The sequence below is a fragment of the Callithrix jacchus genome, chromosome 15 (genome assembly GCF_049354715.1).
Source record: "Callithrix jacchus isolate 240 chromosome 15, calJac240_pri, whole genome shotgun sequence".
NCBI lineage: Eukaryota > Metazoa > Chordata > Mammalia > Primates > Cebidae > Callithrix > Callithrix jacchus.
The window spans coordinates 39,074,398-39,100,027 of NC_133516.1; the positions used below are offsets into that span (position 1 = coordinate 39,074,398).

The window sequence follows — 25,630 nt, forward strand, 5'->3', positions numbered from 1 at the left end:
TTGGGCCTGTTTCCTCATCTGTGAAATGGAAATGATTCAAGTGCCAGCCCCACAGGGGCATTAAGTTGATTTGGTGAGCGAATACATGTGATGTGCTATGAGTTGCTACCTTTCAGTCATTGTGGGTGAGCTTGGCTTGACAACTTTACTTCCAGAACCTTGTCATGTATCCAGCACACTTTGTGTTCTTCAGATTATTAGAAACTCTAGCTGGCATGTTGCAGCTTTCTAGGCACCAAAACCTTCTTGTGCTGACTCCATAGCAACTGCAAGCATAGACTCTGGAGTTGGACACACTCAAGTTCTAATCTGGTGACCTTGGGCAACTGATTTAACTCTTTTTGCTCATCTGTAAGATGATAGCAGTAATTTCACACGCCTCTGAGGGTACAGTGAGAATCAAATGCAAATAGTGTATTTTTTACAGAAGGACTTAGCACAGCACCTGGCTCGTAGATGATGTTATTGGCTCTTCTTGGAGAGAGCTGACCTATTGGAGAGCCATCTGCTTCTGGGCATAAGCTTGCAGGGAGGGTGTTACCAGAGCAATCCACTCTTGCCAGTAGGATCCTTTGAGTCTTTTCCCCCAAGGTTGGCAAGAGTCAGGCACAGAGAATAGGAAGAGCCCACCTAGTGTCTCCTTCTCCTCTATCTCCTAGCTGTCTGGCTTGATCCAGAAGACTTATGAGGGCCCCCTTCTTGTGAAGAAGCTCCTAGTTGGAACCCATCTCTACAATGGCCCCATCTGCCAGCACCACGATCCAATCAGCCTGGGGCAGGATGTGGAGTGCATGGGTTACAAGAGTCTGTGTCTGGGCAGGGAAGGGTTAGAAGTTAACACACATGTGGCCACGTTTCATGGTTCATGCCTGTAATCCCAGCACTTTGGGAGGCCAAGGTAGGTGGATCACTTGAGGCCAGGAGTTCAAGACCAGCCAGGTCACCATGGCTAAGCCCTGTCTCTACTAAAAATACTAAAATGAGCTTGGTATGGTGGCACACACCTGTAGTCAGAGCTACTTGGGAAACTGAGGCTTGAGAATCACTTGAAACAGGGAGACGGAGGTTGCAGTGAGCTGAAATTGCACCACTGCATTCCATCCTAGGTGATGGAGCAAGACTCCATAAAAAAAAAAAAGGAAAGAAGGGAGGGAAGGAGGAGAGAGGGAGAGAGAAAGAAAGAGGGAGAGAGAGGAAAGGAAAGAGGAATAAAGGGAAGGGGAAAGAAAGTAAGAAAAGAAAAGTCATACACCATGTGCTTTGCCAGCTTCCTGGAGCAGTGGGTAGGAGTGGGAGTATTGTCCCTGGACTCAGAGTGGGGAGAGCTCCTCTTTTGTGCTCCTGCTATCTTTCTTGAAAATAGCATTTCCAAATAGAGAAACAGGGGACTCCCTTCAGCCTACCTCAAGAAGACAAGGAGTCCATCTGACCCAGGCCAATCATCCAAGGCAGAGCTGTAGTAGTTAAACCACAGATGCATAAGCAAGAAACAGCTGCTATTGTAAGCTGATGAAATCTGAGGGGTTGTTATGTAGCATCATCACAGCAAAAGCTGACAAATAAAGAGGAAATTTGGACTCAAGTGGAAGGGGGCAGCGAGAGAAACTTGGGTTAGGACTGGATGCTAAGGGCATCCTCTGCCTTTGCCCTGTGCCCTCTGACACATGTTCCCAAACTTACTTTTCCCTGGAGTAGCCCACCAGGCCCAATGACCTGATTAAAGATGTGCTGAGTGACATGGGCATCCAAACCCATCGGGGGTTATCCAGCAGGTACACAGCTGCCTTGCTGTATGCAGCCAGGTGAGGCTCAGCTGCTGCTTTGGGCCCCTGAGAGATTCATGCCCTGTGGCCACAAAAGGAAGAGTGTCCTGAGTCTGCATCTACAGGGTGAAACTGGGAAGCCCAGGGAGGAGCAGGTTGGGACACGTCTGCCCATCAGGGTGAGGTGTTGCTCCCCATGTCTGTCCCCTGGGCACATGCTCAGCTTCAAAGCCACTCATTCCCAAGCCAGCATCCCCTGCATTCTTACCAGCCTCACTTCTCCCCTTCCCAGCATGCTTCCTGGAGGAATTACCTGTGCTTCCCAAGCTACTGTCTCCTACTCACTCTCTGTATCCATCTGAGTCCAACTTCTGTTCCCTTTCTCCACTGAGACAACCTTTAATGAGGACACCATTCATTTTTCTATTCAATGATCCAGTGGTAACTGTTCAGTCCTACTTTTTATTTTAAATTTTAATTTATTTATTTTAGGTTTTATTGATATGTAATAGTTGTACCTATTTGAGGGGCACAGGTGATATTTGAGATATGTAGAGCAGTGATCCCCAACCTTTTTGGCACCAGGGATCTGTTTTGTAGAAGACAACTTCTCCATGGACCTGGGGGCAGGGGGTTGGTTTCAGGATGATTCAAGCACATTATATTTATTGTGTACTTTACTTCTATTATTATTATTATTATTATTATTATTATTTATTGAGATGGAGTTTTGCTCTTGTCACCCAGGCTGGAGTGGAATGGCATGCTCTTGGCTCTCTGAAACCTCTGCCTGCTGGATTCAAGTAATTCTCCTGCCTCAGCCTTCCAAGTAGTTGGGATTACAGTTGCCTGCCACCACACCTGGCTGATTTTTTTTGTATTTTTAGTAGAGATCATGTTTCACCATGTTAGCCAGGCTGGTCTCGAACTCCTGACTTCAGGTTATCTGCCCACCTCACCCTCCCAAAGTGCTGGGATGATAGGCATGAGCCATTGTGCCTGGCCTGCTTCTATTAGTATTACATTGTAAAATATAATAAAATACTTATGCAACGCACTATAATGTGGAATCAGTGAGAGCCTCAGCTAGTTTTGCTGAAACTAGAGGGTCCCTTTAGGGACAATGGGAGACTGTGATAGATGATCGGGCATTAGATTTTCATCAGAAGCATGCAGCTGCAGGGCATGGTGGCTCATGCCTGTAATCCCAGCACTTTGGGAGGCCAAAGCGGGGGGATCACGAGGTCAGGAGTTTGATACTAGCCTGGCCAACATGGTGAAACCCTGTCTCTACTGAAAAAATACAAAACATAGCCATGCGTGGTGGTATGTGTTTGTAATCCCAGCCACTCAGGAGACTGAGGCAGGAGAATGGCCTCAACCTGAAAAGCGGAGATTGCAGTGAGTCAAAAATGTACCACTCTACTCCAGCCTGGGAAAGAGCAAGACCGCGTCTCAAAAAAAAAAAAAGAAAGAAAGAAAAAGCAGCAGCAGCAGCAGCATGCAGCTGAGATCCTTTGCATGTGGTCTTTAAAGTAGGGTTTGCACTCCTATGAGAATCTAACACTGCCACTGATCTAGAGGTGGAGCTTAAGTGGTGATGCGAACAATGAGGAGTGGCTGCAAACACAGATGAAGCCTCACATGCCTCTCCGCTGCTTGCCTGTTGTGCTGCCTGTACAGTTCCTAGCAGGCCTCAGACTGGTACTGATTTGTAGCCAGGGGGTGTGGGGACCACTGATGTAGACAGTATGTAATGATCATATCAGGGTAACTGAGATAGTCATTACCTCAAATATTTATCTTTTGTATTGAGTACATGACAATCCTTGTCTTCTAGCTACCTTGAAATTTACAAATAAATTCTCATTCACTATGATTTTCCTTGTGTCCTATTGATTACTATCACTTATTCCTTCTATCCAGGCCTTCTTGTCTTTCATGCATTCTTTTTTAAAATTATTTTATTTATTTTTGAGACAGAGTCTCACTCTTTCATCCATGCTGGAGTGCAGTGGCATGATCTCGACTCACTCCAACCTCCACCTCCTGGGTTCAATCGATTCTCCTGCCTCAGCCTCCCGTGTAGCTGGGATTACTAGTGCGCTACCATGCCTGGCTAATTTTTGTATTTTTAGTAGAGATGGAGTTTCGCTATGTTGGCCAGGCTGGTCTCAAACTCCTAACTTCAAGCAATCTGCCTGCCTCAGCCTCCAAAAGTGCTGGGACTACAGGCATGAGCCACCGCACCTGGCCATTCATTCATTCATTTTTTTTCTCTGTAATCTAGACTCAGATGACACATTCATTCATTCTTACATTAATTTATTCCACTAATAACTACTGCCCGGTTATCGTATCCCCATCAGGGTTCTAGGCTTTTGGGGAAACAGCAATGAAAGAAACAAAGTTTCTGCTATCTGAATGGATCCGTCATTCTAATGAGGGGGAGAGAGACAGGGAGACAGGCAATCCACAAACAAACCAGTACACAGACAGCACATCAGGTGGAAAGCGCAATGAAGAATAAAAACTAAAGCAGGTGCAGCCAGGTGTGGTGGCTCACACCTGTAATCTCAGCACCTTGGGAGGCTGAGGTGAGTGGATCACTTAAGGTTACGAGGTCGAGATCAGCCTGGCCAACATGGTGAAACCCCATTTTTACCAAAAGTACAAAAATGGTGGCACCTGCCTGTAATCCTAGCTACTCAGAAGGCTGAGGTGGGAGGATTGTTTGAACTTGGGAGGCAGAGGTTGCAGTGAGCTAAGATTATGCAACTGCACTCCAGCCTGGGGAACAAAACAAGACTCTGTCTCAAGAAAATAAATAACAAGGAAAAAGGAAAGGAGAAAGAAAATGAAAGGAAAGGAAAAAAAAAAGCAGGTGTGGGTGGAAGGCGCACTAGCATGAGCACAGTTGTGGTGGTGGTGGTGGATAAGGTAATCAGGAAAGGCTTCTCTGTGAATATTATAGAAGTAAGGGATGAGCCCTGGGAACTCCTGGGGAGAGATTTCCAACAGTGGGAACAGCAGGTGCAAAGGCCCGGGACAGAGTGTGCTGCAAGGGATCAGGAAACATCAGAGACTCTGGAGGCTGGAGTGAAGCCAGAAGATGACGATGGGAGATGGGAATGATGGATACCAGAGCAAGGTGACAGAGACCTTGCCAGGGATCATCACGACTTGGGCTTTGACTCTGAGGGAAATGAGGAGATGACCTGAAGTCAGGATCTCGAGATGAGCCTGACCAACATGATGAAACACTGTCTCTACTAAAAATATAAAAATTAGCCAGGTGTGGTGGCATGCGCCTATAATCCCAGCTACTCAGGGGGCCGAGGTGGAAGAATTTCTTGAATGTGGGAGGGGGAGGTTGCAGTGAGTCAAGATTGCACCACTGTACTCAGCCTGTGCAACAGAGTGAGACTCTGTCTGTCTCTCTCTCTATCTCTATCACACACACACACACACACACACACAAAGTGCACAAGTGGAGGGTTGGATTTGGCCTGGGAGTCACAGTTTGCGAGCTGCTACCCAAGCCATAGCTCCAGATGCATATACCCTGTGTCTTGGACATCTCTGTCCAGACCCTTTGGTGAGGCCCAGAGAGGGGAAGCAATTAGATCAACGTCACCCAGCAAGGCAGAGCAGAGTAAGACAGGAGTCTAGTCATCTCACTCTCAGTTGTCAGAGAGACTCTCACAGCCAATTCCTACCACAACTCCTTGCTTCTCTCTTTGTGTCCATATCTATTTATTAATGATTATTTATTGAGCACCTAATATGTGCTTGACCCTAAGCTGAGCACTACTTCTCCTCCACTTCCCTGATCACTTCCTGCATTTCTCCATCATACCATCCATGATGAGTCAGGGACCAAAATGACCCCCAACTGCAATGCCTCCCTGACCCAAAAGACCCTGAGACCCTCACCTTCTCCCCAATTGAAGTGTGGACTCCCGCAGGGAAGCTGTCCACATCTGGCCACAGGGCACAGGCCTCAAGGACTCTCTCCAGCCAGGCTGGGTCCAGCTACTGCCTGAGGCACACTTTCTCCACCACAGAGGTGTTCTGCACCCAGGCCTCCTGGAGAATGTAGGCCACTGAACACTAAAACACAACTTACTTTGGTCACAGAAGGATGATGGGGACAGAGGTATGACAGGTTTTGAGGAGCAGTGGGAGCTGGGCTCTCGGTGGGTGGGTGGTGGAGAGAATGAATGAAAGTGAGCTTGGCTGAGATAATGAGGGATGGAAAGGCAGTGAGGAAGGGGGACTTTCAGGATGATGGGGACATCCTGGCAGACAGGCAGGGGTGGCCTCACTTTGATGTTCATGAACCCTTCCACCTTTGACAGCTCCCCAAAGAAGACGAACAGAAGGGAGGACTTCTGTGTTCCCACTGGACCGACTACAGCCAGGAAACAGCCCTGGGGCATGGTGAGGTTTATTCTTTCAATACAAGAAAGGAGACATGACCATGGTTAGGGCCCAGCCTCCATCTTTGAGGAAGGGTGAGCCTCAGATGGAGACGAGCTTTCCTGCTCTGGGAGTCTAAGAGCACCTGTGGGGCTATTCTTTTCCCAGTCCTTGTCTGGCTATTTGAGCAACCATCCTGTGCACATCTGTGCATGTGCACACTTATGCATGCACATTTGCACACTCATACAAGCATGCTAGCGTGCACAGCAACACAATGTGGGCACACATCCACGCACACAAGCACACGTGCATACCCAAGCAATTCATGCTCACACGCATACATGTGTGCACATATTCACACCATGCACACACATGCATGCACGTCCATCCATGTGCACACAGAGTTGGCTGCTATCTGAGGGTTTCACCAGCCTAGCCTCCTGACTTGGCTCTTGCAATAAATAGGCTCTTTCCTACCCTGCCTGCCCCTGCTCTTGGTCCCACCCCACTCCTGTCCATGTTCCACAGCCCATCCTCCACCCTGTGACTAGAGGGATTTGTTAAAATCCAAGTTGGCAGCGGCTCACGCCTGTAATCCCAGTACTTTGGTAGGCTGTGGTGGGCGGATCACCTGAGGCTGGGAGTCCAGGACCAGCCTGACCAATATGGAGAAACTTCATCTCTACTATAAATACAAAAATTAGTTGGGTGTGGTGGCAGATGCCTGTAGTCCCCAGCTACTTGGGAGGCTAAAGCTGGAGAATTGCTTGAACTGGGAGGTGGAGGTTCCAGTGAGCTGAGATCATACCACCTCACTCCAGCCTGGCAACAGAGCGAGACTCTATCTCAAAAGCCAAACAAACAAAAAACTCAAGTCTGCTCTTAACACTTCCCAGCTAAACACGTCAGCACTCCCATTTCACTCAGGGGCAAAGCTAAAGTCCTGATGATCATGAACGACGTCCCAGCTCCTTCCACTCTGTGCCTCAGTTGCTTTCTTGGCCACTCTGACTCCTTGCTGTTTCTTGAACACAATAGGTAAGTGGCTTTCAACTGGGGATGACTGCACCCCCCAAGAGTCATTTGGCAAGATCTAGAGATATTTTTGAATGTCACAACTGGTAGGGGGTGCTGCTGGCATCTAGTGGGTAGAGACTGGGGGTCCACTAAACATCCCGCAATGCACAGAACAGAACCCAACGATGAAGTTTCAGCCCAAAATATCAACCATGCTGAGGTTGGAAAACCCAAGTCCAAGCATACTCCTGACCCAGGACCTTTGCATATGCCATTCCCACTGCCTAGAAGGCTCTTCTCCCATGCCAGGCACGGTGGCTCATGCCTATAATCCCAGCACTTTGGGAGATGAGGCAGGTGGATCACTCGAGATTGGGAGTTGGAGACGAGCACGGCCAACATAGTGAAAACCCGTCTCTACTAAAAATACAAAAGTGAGCTGGGTGTGGTGGTATGCACCTGTAATCCCAGCTACTCGGGAGGCTGAGGCAAGAGAATTGCTTGTACCCAGGAAGTGGAAGTTGCAGTGAGCCGAGATTGTATCATTGCACCCCAGCCTGGGTGACAGAGCAAGACTCTGTTTCCAAAAGAAAAAGCTCTTCTCCCAGACACCTGCACAGCTCAGGGTCTTTCCTTATGATCTCAGCTTGAAAGCCAAGCCTTCCCTCACTAGGCATGCCATCGTGCTCTGTCCCCCTGCCCTGGATTTCTGTTTGGGCGTCACCTCTATCAGCACATCACCCCAAGAGAGCTGGGCCCTTGTCTGTTTCTTTCACCCAATCCCCAGTACCTAGAACAGAGCATGGCCCATAGCAAGTGCTCCATCAATGAAGTGAGTGAATGACAACCAATACAAATACTGCCCAGGACATATTCTCTCCCTTCTTGTGGAGTTTCTGGGCTGGCTGAGATTTTAGGCCACAAAGACCAAGCCATGGAGTTGGGGCTAGAGATGATAATGATCTGGGACTGATATTATGTGGCACAGAATTTAGCAAAGCTGACAAGGCTGAACCATGGAACTCCTCAGCCAGCCTCACCTTGGCAACATCTTGGCCAGCTTGGGAGCAGAGGGGTGTCTCCTCCTGATGTGATACACTCAGATGCCATTGTCCCCATCTGCAGGAGGTGCAGGTCTATGCTGTATAGGTCCCTATCTGCAGGAGGTACAGGAGCATCCTGGGAACCTTCCTGGCAGAGCCCTGGCCCAACCTAACTAACCCTCGCATCCCAGGCTGGAAACCTGCACCACCCCTCAGGTGGAAGTCGGCAGGAGCCCCATGCAGCTTCTCCCTAAAAACATGAGGCTGGTTTCCATGGTTGTCATTCTGTACCTGTGGAAGCAGGGAGGGCTTTTCTGGAACCAGGCAAAGGTGGCACCATATATCATGATGCAATCATTTCTGGTAGCTGTGGGGCACAAGAGGCCAGTTACAGGAGACCCCTGACCTGGCCAGCCTCTCTATTGGAGAAGCCAGAGGCAGAAGCTGCAGCAGGAAATCTCTCTCACTGAACAAACCATCCTGCTATTTGCTGGCTTGTGTGTGACCCTGCAGGGGTCTTGTTCTTTTCATGTCCCCTGGCTAACAATCCAGGGGAAGGCAAACCATGGCCCAGAGACCAAACCCTGCCTACTGCCTACTCTTATCAATAAAGTTTTATTGGAACACAGCCAAATCCATTCATTTCTATATTTCATGTTTTGAGCAGTTGTGACAGAAACTGGCCCACTAGCCTAAAATATGCACAATCTGGTCATTTATGAAAAAGTTAACAAATTTCTGATATAAATTATCATCTAATTCCAGTCTTCCTGGAGAGTGGAGGGGGTGTTAATTTAATTTCTGATATAAATTATCATCTAATCCCAGTCTTCCCAGAGAGTGGAGGGGGTGTTATTAATTTCACTGTGGCTGGGCGTGGTGTCTCATGCCTGTAATCCCAGTACTTTGGGAAGCCGAGGTGGGTGGATCACTTGAGGAAACTCCTGGTCAGGAGTTTCAAACCAGTCTGGCCAACATGGCAAAACCCCATCTCTACCAAAGAGTATGAAAATTAGCCAGGTGTGGTGGCAGGCACCTGTAATCACAGCTACTCGAGAGGCCAAGGCAGGAGAATTGTTTGAATCTGGGAGGTTGCAGTGAGCCGAGATTGCACCACTCATTGCACTCCAGCCTGGAAGACAGAGCGAGACTCCATCTCAAATAATAGTAAATATTTATTAGAATATATATTACTTTGGGAGGCCGAGGCTGGTGGATCACAACATGAAGAGATCGAGACCATCCTGGTCAACATGGTGAAACCCCGTCTCTACTAAAAATACAAAAAATTAGCTGGGCATGGTGGCGTGTGCCTGTAATCCCAGCTACTCAGGAGGCTGAGGCAGGAGAATTGCCTGATCCCAGGAGGCGGAGGTTGCGGTGAGCCGAGATTGCGTCATTGCACTCCAGCCTGGGTAACAAGAGCAAAACTCCGTCTCAAAAAAAAAAAAAGAATATATATTATATATTTACTTTTAATTATATAACTATAATAATTATTATAACCATTATAATCAGTAATAAATATTTCACTATGACAAGTATAATTAGATTCGTGGTTCTTGATCCTTAACACATAGTTAGAATCTCCTGAAAGATTTTCTAAAAATCAAAGCTCTCATGGCTCAGCCCAGATCCACTAAATCCATTCTCACAATCAGCTGCTGTGATGATTGATATGCCCATTTTGCAGATGGAAACACGGAGGCTGAGAAAGATGATCTACTTGTTAGAATCAACCAGCTAGTCGGTGCTGGAGCTAGGATTTGGACCTGGGCAATCCAACACCATAGGCTAGGCTTTTTACCACTAGATGAGTGTTTTTCAGGTACACAGTTTGCCCACGTTCTTCAGTACAACAAGGGGGAGGATGGCTTGGTCTGGGGGGTGACAAAATGATGGGGTGGAAGGGCAAGCCCAGGTAACTTGAGTTTGGAGAGTCTCATTATGAGATGGACTCTCACTCTAGCACAGGATGGAGTGCAGTGGCATGATCTTGGCTTACTGCAACCTGCGCCTACCAGGTTCAAGTGATTCTCCTGCCTCAGCCTCCTGAGTAGCTGGGATTATAGCACATGCTATCACACCTGGCTAACACTTGTATTCTAGTTTGAACAGGCTGGTCTCAAACTCCTGACCTCATGATCCACACACCTTGGCCTCCCAAAGTGCTGGGATTACAGGCATGAGTCACCATGCCTGGCTTGCAATGATGCTTTTTTTCTAGCTTGACTAAAATGTTGTCATGCTTATCATCTTGGGTTTCTGCATGACGACAAAGAGCTGGTCTGTTAGAGCAGGTGTCCCCAATGCCCAGCTCACAGACTGGTACCAGTCTGCAGCCTCTCCGGAACTGGACCATACAGCAGGAGGTGAGAGGAGGACTAGCAAGCATTGTGTCACCTGTGTTTATAGACACTCCCCATCACATGCATCACTGCTTGAACCCTGCCTCCTGACAGATCAGCAGTGGCATTAGATTCTCATGGAAGCATGAACCCTATTGTGAGCTGCACAGGCGGGGGATCTGGGCTGCATGCTCCTTATGAGAATCTAATGTCTGATGATCTGTCACTGTCTCCCATCACCCCCAGATGGGGCCATCCAGTTGCAGGAAGACAATCTGAAATCATTATTTTATTACATATTACAGTGTAATAATAATAAATGTACAATAAATGTAATGTGTTTGAATCATCCCAAATCCATGCACCCCACCCTTGGCCATAGAAAAGCTGTCTTCCAGAACACCAGTCCCTGGTTCCAAAAAGCTTACGGACCACTGTGTTAGCACATTCCCAACACTGCGTTTAGGTATTCAACTCAACCATCAGCACCTCTAACTTTCACAGAGATGGGAGGGAGACTGAAATTTCAAATCCTCTAATGGCAAGGTTGGTTTCTTTGGCAACCAGCCTCACTGAGGCTGTCCAGGTGCCCCAGCCATCAGTCATCTCATTAGCACACAAAGACACATCACTTCATACATTACAAAGGCTTAGCCCGCTGCCTCAGGATACTGGGGCGGAGACCACACACAAACCCTTACTATGTTCCAGTAACCCACAGAATGGAAGAAAAAATCACACAGTAGATTCTTCATAAGTGCCTGTTATTCAGAATGTATAAATAACTTTTACAATTCAACAACAAAGACAATCCAATCTAAAAACTAACAAAGCACTTTAATACACACTTCACCAGCAAGCACTTGAGAGATGCTTAACATAATTAATTTAATTTTAGTCATAATTAAAACCATAAAGAGATACCCCTTAACTCACACTAGAATAGTCATACTAAAAAAAAAAAAATGTGTTGACAAAGATGTGTGGAAACGTGGACTATGAAACACTGCTTGTGACAATATGAAATGGGGCAGCACATGTGTCAAATAATTTGAAGTTTCTTTAAATGGTTGCCAGTAGATTTACCATATGACTCAGTTATTCCATTCCTAGTTATATGCCCCAAAGACCTGAAAACAGGTGTTCAAACAAAAACTTGTATGCTCTTTAAGTCTGTCAAGATCATAAATATGCAGGAAAGTCTTGGGAACAGTGTCAGGAAAACTGGATCAAAATGAAAAAACACATTTTACTCCCAGGCAGGGCAGGAGGTAAAAGTAAAATGAGTTTGTGAACTGAATTATCACATAGGAACCGTGCTGATTTCCTGATCTAGGGGTTATGTGGTGGTAACCTAGGAGAGTTTCCATGCTTTGGGTAAAATATACTGGAGTATTTTGTGGGACACTGCGAATCTGGAGCAACAATAACTGCTGGAGACTCTAAGAAAAGAAACAGGTTATATTTTGTACTGCTACTGGAAGTTTCCCAGAAGTATGACATTATTAGAAAGTAAATTACTTTTTAAAACAACCACATCAATACTATGCCAGAAAAGCAGAGACATCACCAAGCTCCACTATAGAGGCTACACTTCATCCAGAGCTGTGAACCCTTATAAAAGCCTCAATGTCAACAGACTCCACTGAGTAGATATTATTATACTTATTAGTACTAGAGGCTACTGTGTGGATACATTAGTGTTACAGCACAGTGTAGATATTAGCGTTAGGGCATGGTGTACATATTATATTGGTGATGGAGAACAGTGCAGATATTACATTAACATCAGGAAACCATGTAGATAGTATTACATTAGTATTAGAAGCAACGGTGCGGATATCAGATTAGCGTTAGAGTATGGTGTGGGTATGATATTGGTGTTAGGGCACGGTATGGATATCATAGTAATGTTAGGGCACGGTGTGATTATTATATTAGAGGCCACTGTGAGAACATATCTTAGCAGCCACTGCATCTGGATGTTGACAATGATATCAGGGTGTAGTCATAATGATGGGATTTGGGGATTTCATTTTTCTGGATGAATTTCTTTCTTTGCTGAGTACTCTAAAGACTCTCTTCTCTGCACTCAGGGCCGTGGAAAGGAAGCTTTTTACTCACCAATGAACAAGACTTAGTTGATAGGACCCTCATGGCACCTCGAAAGTTGGTCAGCAGTGGGTTCATGCGCCCTCTGGTGGCACCAGAGCTCAGCCCAGACACTTGCTCAGTTTCTTAGCAGACGAGCACCCCCGCCTGGCTGTCCTGAAATACCTATAAAATTCAAAATTCAGTTTATTCAATGTAATAATTTTGGAAACTCAAGCCAAAATGAAGCCCACTGTAGCCATATTTTTCCCAAAAATTGTGGTGGAAGACTTTGGAAGCCGTGTAGAATGAAATGAATATATACACAAAATAAGAAAAACAAAAACCTACTCAAAATAGTCCAGAGACTGTAATATGAAATGCAAAACTATAAAAAAAATTTAAAGAAAATCTAGATGACATTGGGTTTGGTGTTGACTTTTAACACACAATATCAAATGCCAATTTATGAAAATATTGATACAGACTTTATAAAACTAAATATTCTACTGTGAAAAACTGTATTCAGAGAACAAAAAGACAAGACAGACGTGAGAAGATATTTTACACAATACATATGTGATTTTAAAACTGGGTAAATATCTGAACAGATACTCAACCATAGCAAATATACCGATAGTAGGCTGGGCATGGTGGATGCCCATCTCTATTAAAAATACAAAACTTACCCAGGCATGGTGGTGCATGCCTGTAATCCCAGCTGCTCGGGAGGCTGAGGAAAGACAATCACTTGAATCTGGGAGGCAGAGGTTGTCGTGGGCCAAGATCACACCATTCCTCTGCCCTACTGTATATGTAAAAATGCAGATTCACTGAACCAGACTAAATTATACTCAGTGGAAGGCTGATCAAGGATTCAAAAGAATGCAAGCAGCCTTTTGTTTTATCTACTTCTGACCTAGAAGCACCCCCCTTCCTACTTCCGGTTGTTCCACCTGACTGAACCAAGCGACTGTACATCTTACGCATATTGATTGGTGTTTCCTGTCTTTCTAAAATGCATAAAAGCAAGCTTTACCCTGACCATCTCGGGCCGTGTTGTCAGGATCTCCTGAGGCTGTGTCTCAGGCATGTCCTTAACCTTAGCAAAAGAAGTGTTCTAAATTGACTGAGACCTGACTCAGATATTTTGGGATCACAATCCACAGTCAACATGGTGTGACAGTTGACTCCAGCATTCAGAACAGAGACGTGCCATACAGGTTTGTAGCATGGGAGCAATAGGCTACACCATATAACTTATGTGTGGAGTGGGCTACACCATCTAGGATTTAAAGGGACACTCTATGGTGTTCGGACAAGGATGAAATCACCAAGGACAAATTTCTCAGAATTCACACCAGTAGGAGATGCTTGAGTGTATTTTAAATGGTTGAAGCCTAAGAGAAGAAAAAACAAAAAACAAAAAAACTCAACTCCTGTTATGGTTTAATAACAAAGCTTAATAGAGTTAATGTATTTCATCTAATCTAAGATGCTAATGATTAACAAACATTATTTTATGCACCATCACAAATAGGTTGCCAATTAAACTTTCTGAATAACATCAAAGATGTGAATTTACTTCTATTAATGCCAGTAAAGTAAAATGAAAATGAATTATGGTTTTGACATGTTAAAGCAAAACAGGAGGAAGCTGTTAGCCAGAGGTCTTGCAAAGCAAACGGAAACCGAATTGGAGGCATTAAAACTGACTTCAAAACATTAGCAAACCAACCATTAAGTCAATGACAATAAGCCCAGCCACCAGTTGGCTGTATGACTAGAGACGCTGAGGGAACCATCCCCACAACAGGCAGTTGCCTAGCTGGAGCCAAGGAGAAACCTCACTAAGCGCTTGAAGCCCCAAGCCCTGCTTTCTGTTCTGGTGCTTCAGGTTTGATTCACGAATCATTCCTTTGCTTAAATAAACTGTTTATTTTGCCTAAAATTCTTCTAACCCCTAAATCCTAATGCCTAACCAGTAACCCCCAACTCTAACCCTGACCCCTAGCCCTAATCCTCACCCTAAGCCCTAACCATACGTTAGTTTCTGCATTTGCACTGATATGTCAGTATTGACAATTCAAACTGCTGTATTGGCTTGGCCGCATGAGTGGTGCAGATTTTATAGTAACATTGTGAACTGAGGCCCTGCATTAGCATCACAGCTGTTTTCTACATGAGCAGCGGAGCCTCAGGAATCTGAAAAGGTGGGCTTGGGTGCCCCTCCTGGTGGCGGACCACTGCAGGGCCCTCTTGCTCACATTGTAGTGGCAAGATGCCCCTGCTGGCCACTAGGGCAATGCTGCATCCTCTTGCTCACTGGGCTAGGGGGCTGTGCATATGCACATAATGTGCACCTACATGTACATGCATACATATTGTACATATGTACACAATGTGCAACTATATGTACATGTGTACATACTGTACATCTGTACATAATGTAAACATGTAAATGTGTCCATATTGTACATCTCTACATAATGTGCACATTATGTACATGTGTATATATGGTATGTCTGTACATAATTTACACAATGTGCACACGTGTATATATAGCACACGTGTACATGTGTACATTATGTACAGGTCTACATATTGTAATACCAAAAGAAATTATATGCACATGTGTACAATCTGTACATTTACTGTGATATTAGGTATTATATATATTATTGTGATTACATATATGGTATCATTGTGATATTACAATAAATGTACATATTGTACAGATTATGTAAATTTATTGTACATATGTACATCACAGTAAATGTACATATGGTACATATTATATACATTTATTGTAATATTCCAATAAATATACACATTATGAGTATATTCCAGGATATTATTTTTAGTATATTAGATAAAAATTACTTCCAATATCAAAGTGGGTATACACCCATGTGTGTACATTTTGTGATATTATCCATCATGTCCTAAGGAGGTATTACTCTCATTGTGAAAGCAAGTGTACACTCTGTGATTGTTCCAATATCACAGGTGGTGTACAACGCTTCTGTGATGTAGTTCCTAATACCCGGGGGAGAGAGAATGATTATACACTCAATATCACAGGAAGTGCACACCACCACTGTAAGACTGTTTCTAATATCCAAAAACCAAGAGGACATTACTGCATATATCTCAGGAAGCGCACACACACCCAGTGATACTGTTCCTAACAACTAGGGGATTACAGATGACACTACTCATGGTGTGACTGGGGCTGTACACCTGTCCTGTGATACTGTTCCTAATATCCAGGGAAGGAGAGGATGATGTTATTCCCATAGGGAAACACTCTGAATACGGTAAGAGGTGTACACCACGCTCTGATATGGTCACTGATGTCCACAAAAAAAAAAATTATATTGAATTAAACATAGCAAGGGGTGAAACCCCCTCCCCTGTGTTTTCAATTCTAATGTCAAGGGGGGTGAGGATGACATTTTTGTCAGTATCGCAGAGGTATAACTAGAGCTAGTGTTATTGTTCATAATCTAAAATAAAACAAGAATAACATTATCATCTCCCTATGATATGGTTCCCAGTATCATATTACACCACATTTTCAAAATAGCTGGTCCCTAGCAGCCAGGGTGGGCCTGGGAACTGCTACGGGCTCTCTGGCGGGGCCCCACTGATCTCAGCCAGCCCTGTATATTCTATCACCCTCCTCAGGATTCACTTTGCACATTGGTATATTGAAGTCTCTGAGAAATCTTGCAATGCATTTGCTTAACTTTTTAACCCAGGGTTTTCCATGACCTATCAATGGGAACATGCTGTTTAGGTGCCACAGAAATGGAATCATTTGACCTGTCAGGCCAAAGTGAAGAAAGGAGAACTAGCTCCACCATCATTGTTACAACACACTTTACAGCTTCACATTTTTACATATGTGATTTTTCTACACACAAGACCAATGCTTTCTTACAGACAAGGAAACAGATTTAGAGGGGTTAGACCTGACTCAGAGTTCTTTTCACCCTACAGTGCTAGAGTACTTTATGATTTATGCATGCTTTCTCAGAGAAGGCTCTTCTGCTTAGTCTACAAAATGCAAAGTCTTAGAAAGCACGTGGGGACAAACCATGAAGGGACCCCAATCCTAATTTTTGGCAGTGCTCTGTCATTCTCTTTTTAATTTTCAGTGTTTTTTGTTTGTTTCTTTGTTTGAGATGAGTCTTGCTCTGTCACCCAGGCTGGTGTGCAGTGGCGCAATCTCGGCTCACTGCAACCTCCACCTCCCAGGTTCAAGTGATTCTCCTGCCTCCATCTCCCGAGTAGCTGGGATTACAGGCATGCCCTGCCATGCCCAGCTAAGTTTTGTATTTTTACTAGAGATGGGGTTTCACCATGTTGGTCAGGCTGGTCTCAAACTCCTGATCTCAGGTGATCCACCCACCATGGCCTCCTAAAGTGCTGGGATTACAGCTGTGAGCCACCGCACCTAGCCTCATTTTCAGTTTTAAATTTGATAAAAGTTATCCATGTACAGAATTTAAAGAGCCAATTACTGTGAAGTCCATCGCCCTTTCCCTACATTATTTCTCCTTCCCCAGAGGCATCCTTTGGCTGATTCTTTGCTCTTCATGGCTGTATTTCGAATCTGCTTGTATTGCTACTTATTGATTTTCAGTTTGGGGATAATTTAATGACTTACCATGGAAAATGAGAATTTAATGTTTTTTTCTGCCTGCCCTCACCACCTGTGCACATTTCTCCACCCACCATCCTAATATATATATATATATATATATATAATACATATATATATTTTTTTTTAAGAGACAGGGTTTCACCATGTTGGCCAGACTGGTCTTGAACTCTTGACCTCAGGTGATTCACCTGTCTCGGCCTCCCAAACTACTGGGATTACAGGCATGAGCCACCACGCCCAGCCTATCCGAATATTCAATATTTATCTTAATGTAGGCCATTCAAAATTGGACCATATTTACATTTCCTTTTCCTCATATCCTTTTGTTTTTCCTAGAGTTAATACTTATGTTTCATTTGCTTAGTTTTCAATTTATCATTAATTCCACCCCAAACTCTAAACTGTCCACATCTCCCTTCAGGATGCCATTCCTAGCCTTCCATGGTCTTGAAGAAGCCTCTACCTGGGGCCTCCTGACTTGTTCCAATCTGGACCTCAGTGCCTAGTAATGTGTGGTCATCCTAAGACCGTTATTCCCCTCATCTTGGGGATCTCGTTTGCCTCCCACCTGCCTTGGATCTTCTGTTTCCTGGATCCCAAGCTTTTGTTTTTCACTTTACTCCCATGTTGGTAGAACATTTGCTCTGTTAGCTTCCTAACAGCAGGGACAGAGAAAGTTTTTGAGATTTCCTAGATCTGAAAATATCTTTTATGTCTCTGTCAGATTTTTTTTTTTTGAGAGTTTGAGCCAAGGAAGAATTTTAAGTTGGAAATTTTTTCCTCAGAATTTGTAAAACTATTATTTACTACCAATTACTTCAAGCTTCTAGTTACCATGGAGATGTATGAAACCACTCTGATTTTTCATCTTTTGTATATTATGTATTCCTTTTTTTTTCCTCTCAGGAGGTTTGGAGAAACTTCTCTGTTCCTAGTGACTTGTGAGTCTTTTTTTTTTTTCAGCTCTTTATGATATTTTTTATTACAATGTAAAAGAGGTTATGTTCAAAACTTAGAGTATATAAGTAGAAAAGAAAAAAAGCACCTGTAATTCCACCTCTGAGATGATTTTTTTCTGAGATGGAGTTTCGCTTTTGTTGCCCAGGCTGGAGTGCAGTGGCTTGATCTCAACTCACTGCAACCTCCACCTCCTGAGTTCAAGTGATTCTCCTGCCTCAGCCTCCCGAGTAGCTGGGATTACAAGCATGCACCACCACACCCGGCTAATTTTTTATTAGTAGTAGAGATGGGGTTTCACCACACTGGTCTTGAACTCCTGACCTCAAGTGATCCACCTGCCTTAGCCTCCCAAACTGCTGGAATTACAAGCATGAGCCACCGTGCCTGGCAGAGATGATTTTTGTTAACATTTTCACATGTATCCTTGAATTATTTATTTCTACATGTTAAATTTTAAATAACTTTTTGTTACACAAAATTCTCTAATAACTGGCTGTTCTCCATTTATACTGTTAATTCACATTTGGAGGAGAATCCTTAAACCCTCAAGATCCTAAAACACCTAACTTTACCCATCTCACTATCCATTCATTAATTACTGGCACTAAATGTGTACGAGGAGTCTTGCTAGCTGCTGAGGTGCTAAATCAGTATGAACTCTGCTAACAGACATTTATAATTTGCCACAGAAAGTGCTCTCATTGCTCTAAAACTAGAAACAAAGTGCTGAGGGTGTTGTGTCTCTTAAGGTTCATTGAGCTGGCACTAGCGGTGCCCCTTCACTCTGGAAATACTTGTCCTTCATCTTAGGAAATCATGTTCTGGACTTACTGCACTGGTGATATACCGCCTCCATCCTGTCTGTTCTCTCTCTCGTTCCTCTATTCACATGTTGCCCCTCTTGGATCATCTAGCTAATTTTCACTTCTTTCCTATTTGCCATGTCTTATTTTCTTCTTCTTCTGGAAGCTTTCCTAAACTCCATCTTCCAGCATTGTTTTTGTTTTTAAAATTTCTGCTCATATTTTAATTTTCAATAATATTTTCTTTTCTGATTTTTTGCTAACATTTTGTTCTTATTAAAATGGTTTCTCTGAGGAAGTTAATAATAATTTCCCTTTAAATTTTATTTCCTTAAGTAATCTTAAAGTTGCTTAACTCTTTAAGATTTTCCTCAGATAGCCTTTGGCTATTTGCTCATAATTAAAAGTTGAAGACTAAAAAGCTGGTTGGAAATTCTAAGCAAAGGGTGGGGCTTGTGGACTGTGGGCTTAAAAATAGGTTGATATGTTTGGTCCACTTATTGGGAAAGCTCAATATTACTATCTTTAGATCTTTCTTCTTGGGCTGGTCAGATTCCCCCAGAGAACCCCTAACCTGGAGGGTAAGGGCCTGGCTGCCAACCTTCTGGGAGGAGGGCTGGGCAGCCTCAATTGTATTTGCTTAATTCCTCCAGTGTTTTCAATCTAGTACTCCTACCCTCACCTAAAATTTTGTGGTCCAGAGACTCTCCACTTAAGCTATGCAGAGAACAAACCTCCAGGATTCTGCTGGGGTCGGGTAGGAGTGATCTAGAGATCTGACTATCTGCTTCTTCATAGTTTTCAACCAACTCTTCTATTTTAGCTGCCTGCCTTTTATCCATGCTCCATGAGGTAATTCTGCTCTCCTCTGATTTCTTACATCAGAATTAACTGGCTTGATCAAGGCACCATGCAAAATGAGCTGCTTTTAATTGGGCAGAGATTTGGCATCAGGCCACCTCCACAGGCCAGCCTATAGAAAGCTTCTGAAGGGTCAGTACCCATGTCCGGTCAGTTGGGAGCAGAGTGACAGTGCTGCAACTGTGCACAAAATGCTGCCTTTGAAACGTGTGGGCATGAAGGAGACTAAGTGCCACAGACTCTTTTTCAGAGACAAGGTATTCATTTACCTGTAAGAAGAGGAGAGTTGCCTTCAAAATTCTTAGCATTTGGATTGCAGCCATTGAGAAGAAACGTGGCATTTTCCAAGAGGCAATTGCTGACAGCCAAAAAAAGTGGCGTTTCACCATTGTGAGTGGTTTGCTCCCACAGACTGGGTTTTGAAGCTGAAATGAATTCATCACACCACACAAGTTAAGACATGGAAATAAATGTTAAATTTCTCTCTCAGAAGCGTCAAGAAGAATCAAAGGGAATTTACCGCTTAGGGTTATTTCCAAAATGTTCTTATTTAATCACACTGCAGCCTCATGCAGAGGAATCCAGCCTATCTCATCTGCTTCATCCAAAGCAGAATGGTACTTGGTTAAGTGACAATGCATCTTCTTTACCTATGAACAAGTCAAATGAGAACAGGTTCACATTTGGCACAGTTACAAGGAACCCCAGATTGCTTCCTGAATTCCACCACCAAAGTTAATGCCTGAGCCAACAGAACTCTAGCACCACATTTAATGAAAGACAAATGGCTTAAGACAGATAGTAAGGCTGTTCATCTAGCTTTCCACAACTGGGCGTGTCAACACCCCCAGCATCTCTTTACTTACAAAACATAGCTCTGTCTAGCAAGGAGCTCTTTGCTATGTTGAGCTGAAGTATTTTCTCTCAGAAAAGACCACATCAGACTCTTGACAATCAGCTCTGAACCCCCACCCAGTGTTCAGCATTTGGAAGAACCTACCTTTAGGCCTCCTGAGCTTTGAAGGGAAATGCTGCCAGCTGTCGCTGTCACTTTTTTTCTTTTTTTTTGAGACAGAGTCTCACTCTTCGCCCAGGATGGAGTGCAGTGATGTGATCTTGGCTCATTGCAAACTCTATCTCCTGGGTTCAATCAATTCTCCTACCTTAGTCTCCCGAGTAGCTGGGATTACAGGCACCCACCACCATGCCTAGCTAATTGTTGCATTTTTAGTAGAGACTAGGTTTCACCATGTTGTTCAGGCTGGTCTTGAACTCCTGACCTCAGGCGATCTGCCCACCTCGGCCTCTCAAAGTGCTGGGATTACAGGCATGAGCCACCACACCCGGCCAATGTCACCATCACATCTTACCACAAGTTAAAGAGGATAGAAGAGGAGGAATACTTAACTTTCTCTATTGCTTCAACTATTTTCTTATACTTAGCGCTCAAAAAGGAATGGAAGCTGCATAGAAAAAAATACATATGCAATTTCAAAACTGTTATCTGATAACAGGATAACCAAAAGGAAAGGGTAACAGTAGTAGTCGTTAATACGGGATGAACTCTCACAGGATGCAGTGACTGAGGCGTAATAGAAATACTTCTATTTGTAAAAGGTAGTGTGGCCCTTAACAGGCTCTACGGAAACACCTTGCCTATGTCTGTCTTCCACATTGGCCTGGTGGCCTCTCCAGGACAAGAACTGTGTGAGGGCCTGGATTGCAGTACGCCCTTAATCAGTGTTGGCTGAACTGAATCAAACCTCCCGATGATGGAAATGTCCACTATCTCATGGTAAAATTTGATGGCTGCTCTATAATGTCAATGATTCCAGCAAAAACTATTTTTAAAAATGGTGTGAGTTTAAAAAATATTCACAGAATGTGTGCTCAGAATACACTATTAGCAGTTAAGCAATGTTTTTATTATTTAAGGCTTTAAAGCTCAATTTATGAATCTTTCTTTAAAATCTAGCAAATAAGAACTGTCACCTTCCATTATTTAATTATTTAGTGAACCCAGGTTGCAGAGAATAAATTCCCTTGGACAGTCTGTCCTGTTTACAATTTGGTCAATTAAATTCTCTTAAACATTTAAACCTGCACTCATAGATTTAGTATTGTGTTTGTTTTCTACAGTAACCACACATTTAGTGGCTTAAAACAATAATAAAACAAATTTATTATCTTACAGTTCAGTAGTTCAGAAATCCAAAGCAGTCTTCACTGGACTAAAATCAAGGTGTCAGCAGGGCTGTGTTCCTTTTAGAGGCTCTCGGGGAGAATCTATCTTTTCCTTTTCCAGCTTCTAGAGGCCACCCACTTTTCTTGGCTTGTGGACTCCTTCCTCCATCTTCAACGCCAGCAATATTGGGCTTAGTCCTTCTAACACTGCCATCTCCCAGGTTCTCTCTCCTGCCTCCCTTCTTTACATTTAAAGATCCTGTGTTACACAAGGACCACCTGGGTAATCCAGAATACACCCCCTATCTAAAAGCTGATTAGCAAGCCATAATTCCATCTGTAGCCTTACTTCTCCTTCGCCATGTAAGGTTCCAGAAATCAGGACATCTTTGGATGGAACCATTACTCCACATATCACAAACATGTTCTAGTTTTCTAATTCCATCAAATACCCGACCAAATCAGCAAGACTGTGTATCATACAATTCCTGGAACTCTAATCAAGTAAATGCATAACTACAGTTAATTTCAGTTTCTCTGAAACATTTCAATACTCTACTTAGCCCAACTCTCTTACACCTTTCAACCTGAAATTATGAGTTCAAAGTCAGTTACTCAGTTATGCAATTTAAGGTTTTAATCATAAGGTTAATATAACAATCTAATAAAGCAAATTTCTTTACAAAACTTTAAAGATTATTTTAAAAGTGAATCCTAAATTGAACACAAATGTATAGGAATAGTGTGTGGTTAAAAGCAGACTCTAGAATCAGACTGCCTGGCTCTTCACTTACTAGCTCTATGACCTTGGATAGTCACTTTTCTGTGCCTCATTTTCCTCATCTCTAAATGGGGATAGTAATAGGACCTACATCATACAGAGGTAATGAGAATTAGAATTTAAAAGTTGGTATTTATGAAGTGCTTAAAATAACATGACACCCAGTGATCACTCCATGAGTTTGTTACATTTTAAAAATACTATATAGGTTTGATGTATGTCATGTCTACATTTAGTTATGAAATCTCTTGGGGATAAAAGACATTTTTCTAGTTTTACCTCTAGCAGGCAAATAGAGATTATCATCCCAAGCAAACTGGGTTATCATCCCAGAAAAAATGATGGTTACTACCTTAGGAGACCAAGGTTGCTGATTAGCCAGAGAACACGTGAGCAGATGTGCTTCCAATTCCCAAAGACAACATGTATTATAGTTTTTCTCTAGCCTGTCATAGCCCGATTTCTTTCTTCTTCTGATTTCCAGTCTGCATCACCTCATCCAGAGTTGCTGCTAACTTCCTTCAGCTACTTTTTTATTGCCTAATTCTGAATTCTTTCTAGATTATTCATGTCTAATCAAGCATAATATCTTATAGATATTTAAATGACAGCTCCTTGAATTCTGACCCTCCTGTTTTTGTCACAACACTAGAGTTTTAAGCTAATGACAAGTGTCAGCTGTTGAATACACACTTAATACTATACTGCCAATGAGAAAACCATTACCTCCCATACTCAGGTGCATGTTGAGTTGTTCCTGGCTTATAAATATCCTGTAAACTCTGTTGAATGATGAATTGGGTGTCAAAGTCTTCATCTATGTCTTCATTGCTGGTGTAATTATCCATGTGAAATGCAGACAGGTTTAAAGTCAGAGTGTATTAAAAATATTCTTCCAGTTGTGAAAAGATTATCAACTGCTTAAAATTACAAATAAAATTCAGAAACCTAGAAAATTGATAGGATTAATAAATGAAAAATATACACAATTTAGGAAACAAAATATTCATGAAAAATTTTCTATAAACTTAAGAGTTTTCTAGACTGCCACAGATTCAATAAAAATTAGAAGTTTCCATGAGTGCCGCAGGAAAAGGCACTTTTCAAATAAGACTTTTAGTTAGTGCAACTCTGACAACACTCTGATTAATCTGTTAGACTTGGCTTGTAACTTTTTCACAGTGATTGTAGCAATCATCCAAAATGATATCTTTCCTACACACAGTGTTATGCAGAAAAGAATATTTTACTTAATAAACATTAAAATAAACATGCTAATAGGAACAAATATATTCTCATAATTACAACAGAGATACAGCAGTAGTAAAAATGAATGTGTCTTATTAAGCAATATCTAAATGGTTTTAAAAGAAAAATATCAGTTTTAGCATAGAATACATTTAGTCACGTCAAAGACTTTTTACCTTTTGTTATATCCTCTAGGACAGCACTGAAGTTTTCACTGTTAAGGACTAACACATGTAAGCAAGGAAGAATTCACTCTACACAAAATAAAATTTTTACTAAAATTCTGTTTTGTTGAAATATTTTTAAATTGTTAACATACACTTAAAAAAGCAAAGGGACCACTTAATATTTCAAATTAAATATGGAGCAAATGCCGAGAAGCACGATGTCACTGCAGGTATGGAAGTTAGGACTGGCCCCAGCCACCTTACCTCCCTTGCAGGTCAACTTCACAGCTTTGATTTCCTTTCCTAGTCAAAAGGGTACGGTGAGAAATGAAATTAATGTCTTAGAGGTATGAAATAAGGGCTGTAGTTGTGTAATTGTTTTAGTATTTTCCATATTTATAGTTTCTTAATTTTTGTATTTGAAATATTTATGTATAATTACTTTAGGAAGGAGAGTGGAAAATAAACTATACTGGAGCCAAAGGATTGACTTAACATTTGTGAGGGAGATAATTTCTGATATTTGTTAAACTTTATCCATTAACCCCCCCAAATCTATTTTTCACATACAAACTTTAAAAAGAAACTAAATAAAAATGTTGAAGATTTCTCATCTGCTTCCCAAACACACTTCATTTTCCTTCCACAGGTGACCTCAAAAGAGTCCATCTAAAAGGCCATATTCCAAACAAGAGTGATATATCAGAGAGAACAATGCAATGACTATTTGAAAAGACCATTTAAAAAGTAACATCAAGATACTTGGTTTTATAATGTATATATTTTAAGACAGGTTTTTTTTTTTTTTAACTTTCAGATGTTTTATAAATTTGTCCAATCTAATCATCCAACTGACAAAGCAAAGCAACCCCACGCTTGATCCAGTGCTGAGTAGGCTGGTCTGTTTTTAACAACATTGCAATGACAAAGTTAGTAGAATGTCCCGTAGTGGAAAGAGTTCCTTTACGTTCACTTGTCTTGTAGAGGGGACAAACATAGGCATCCGACTTTATAATCTGAGATTTTTGAGCTTGAAAAAAATAAAGAAATACGTTTATTTGATAAAGGGGAATAAAGTCATCAGTACTAAAAGAACTATTTATCTTGTGTCTTGTAATAAAATGGCCAGTACTATATCTAAGATCAAAATTGTGATATTTGAAGGTTTTAGTGTGTGTGTGTGTTTAGAGTACATATAGTATTATGGTTGTAAAATAAGGCAAGAATTTCATATGGTGCATGATTCTAGTTGTGGAAGACAGAAAGA

General features: G+C 42.6%; 1 protein-coding gene across 10 annotated transcripts in view; it reads right to left on the reverse strand.

The window, feature by feature from the left end:
• The window catches only part of DNAH12 (dynein axonemal heavy chain 12), a 346,345-nt gene that overhangs the window by 26,172 nt on the left and 294,543 nt on the right, over positions 1-25,630 (reverse strand). For 8 of the 10 annotated variants that reach the window (XM_078351228.1, XM_078351230.1, XM_078351232.1 and 5 more), the window contains 3 exons: positions 20,504-25,393; positions 20,253-20,408; positions 12,721-12,873 (listed from right to left, as the gene is read on the reverse strand). In XM_078351228.1, coding sequence (XP_078207354.1) covers positions 25,203-25,393 — 191 coding nt within the window. In that variant the 3' untranslated portion in view covers positions 12,721-12,873; positions 20,253-20,408; positions 20,504-25,202. Of the gene's footprint in view, positions 1-12,720; positions 12,874-13,376; positions 14,088-20,252; positions 20,409-20,503; positions 25,394-25,630 lie in introns of those variants that run through there. The other 2 variants (XM_078351233.1, XM_078351237.1) reach the window with 2 other exon arrangements.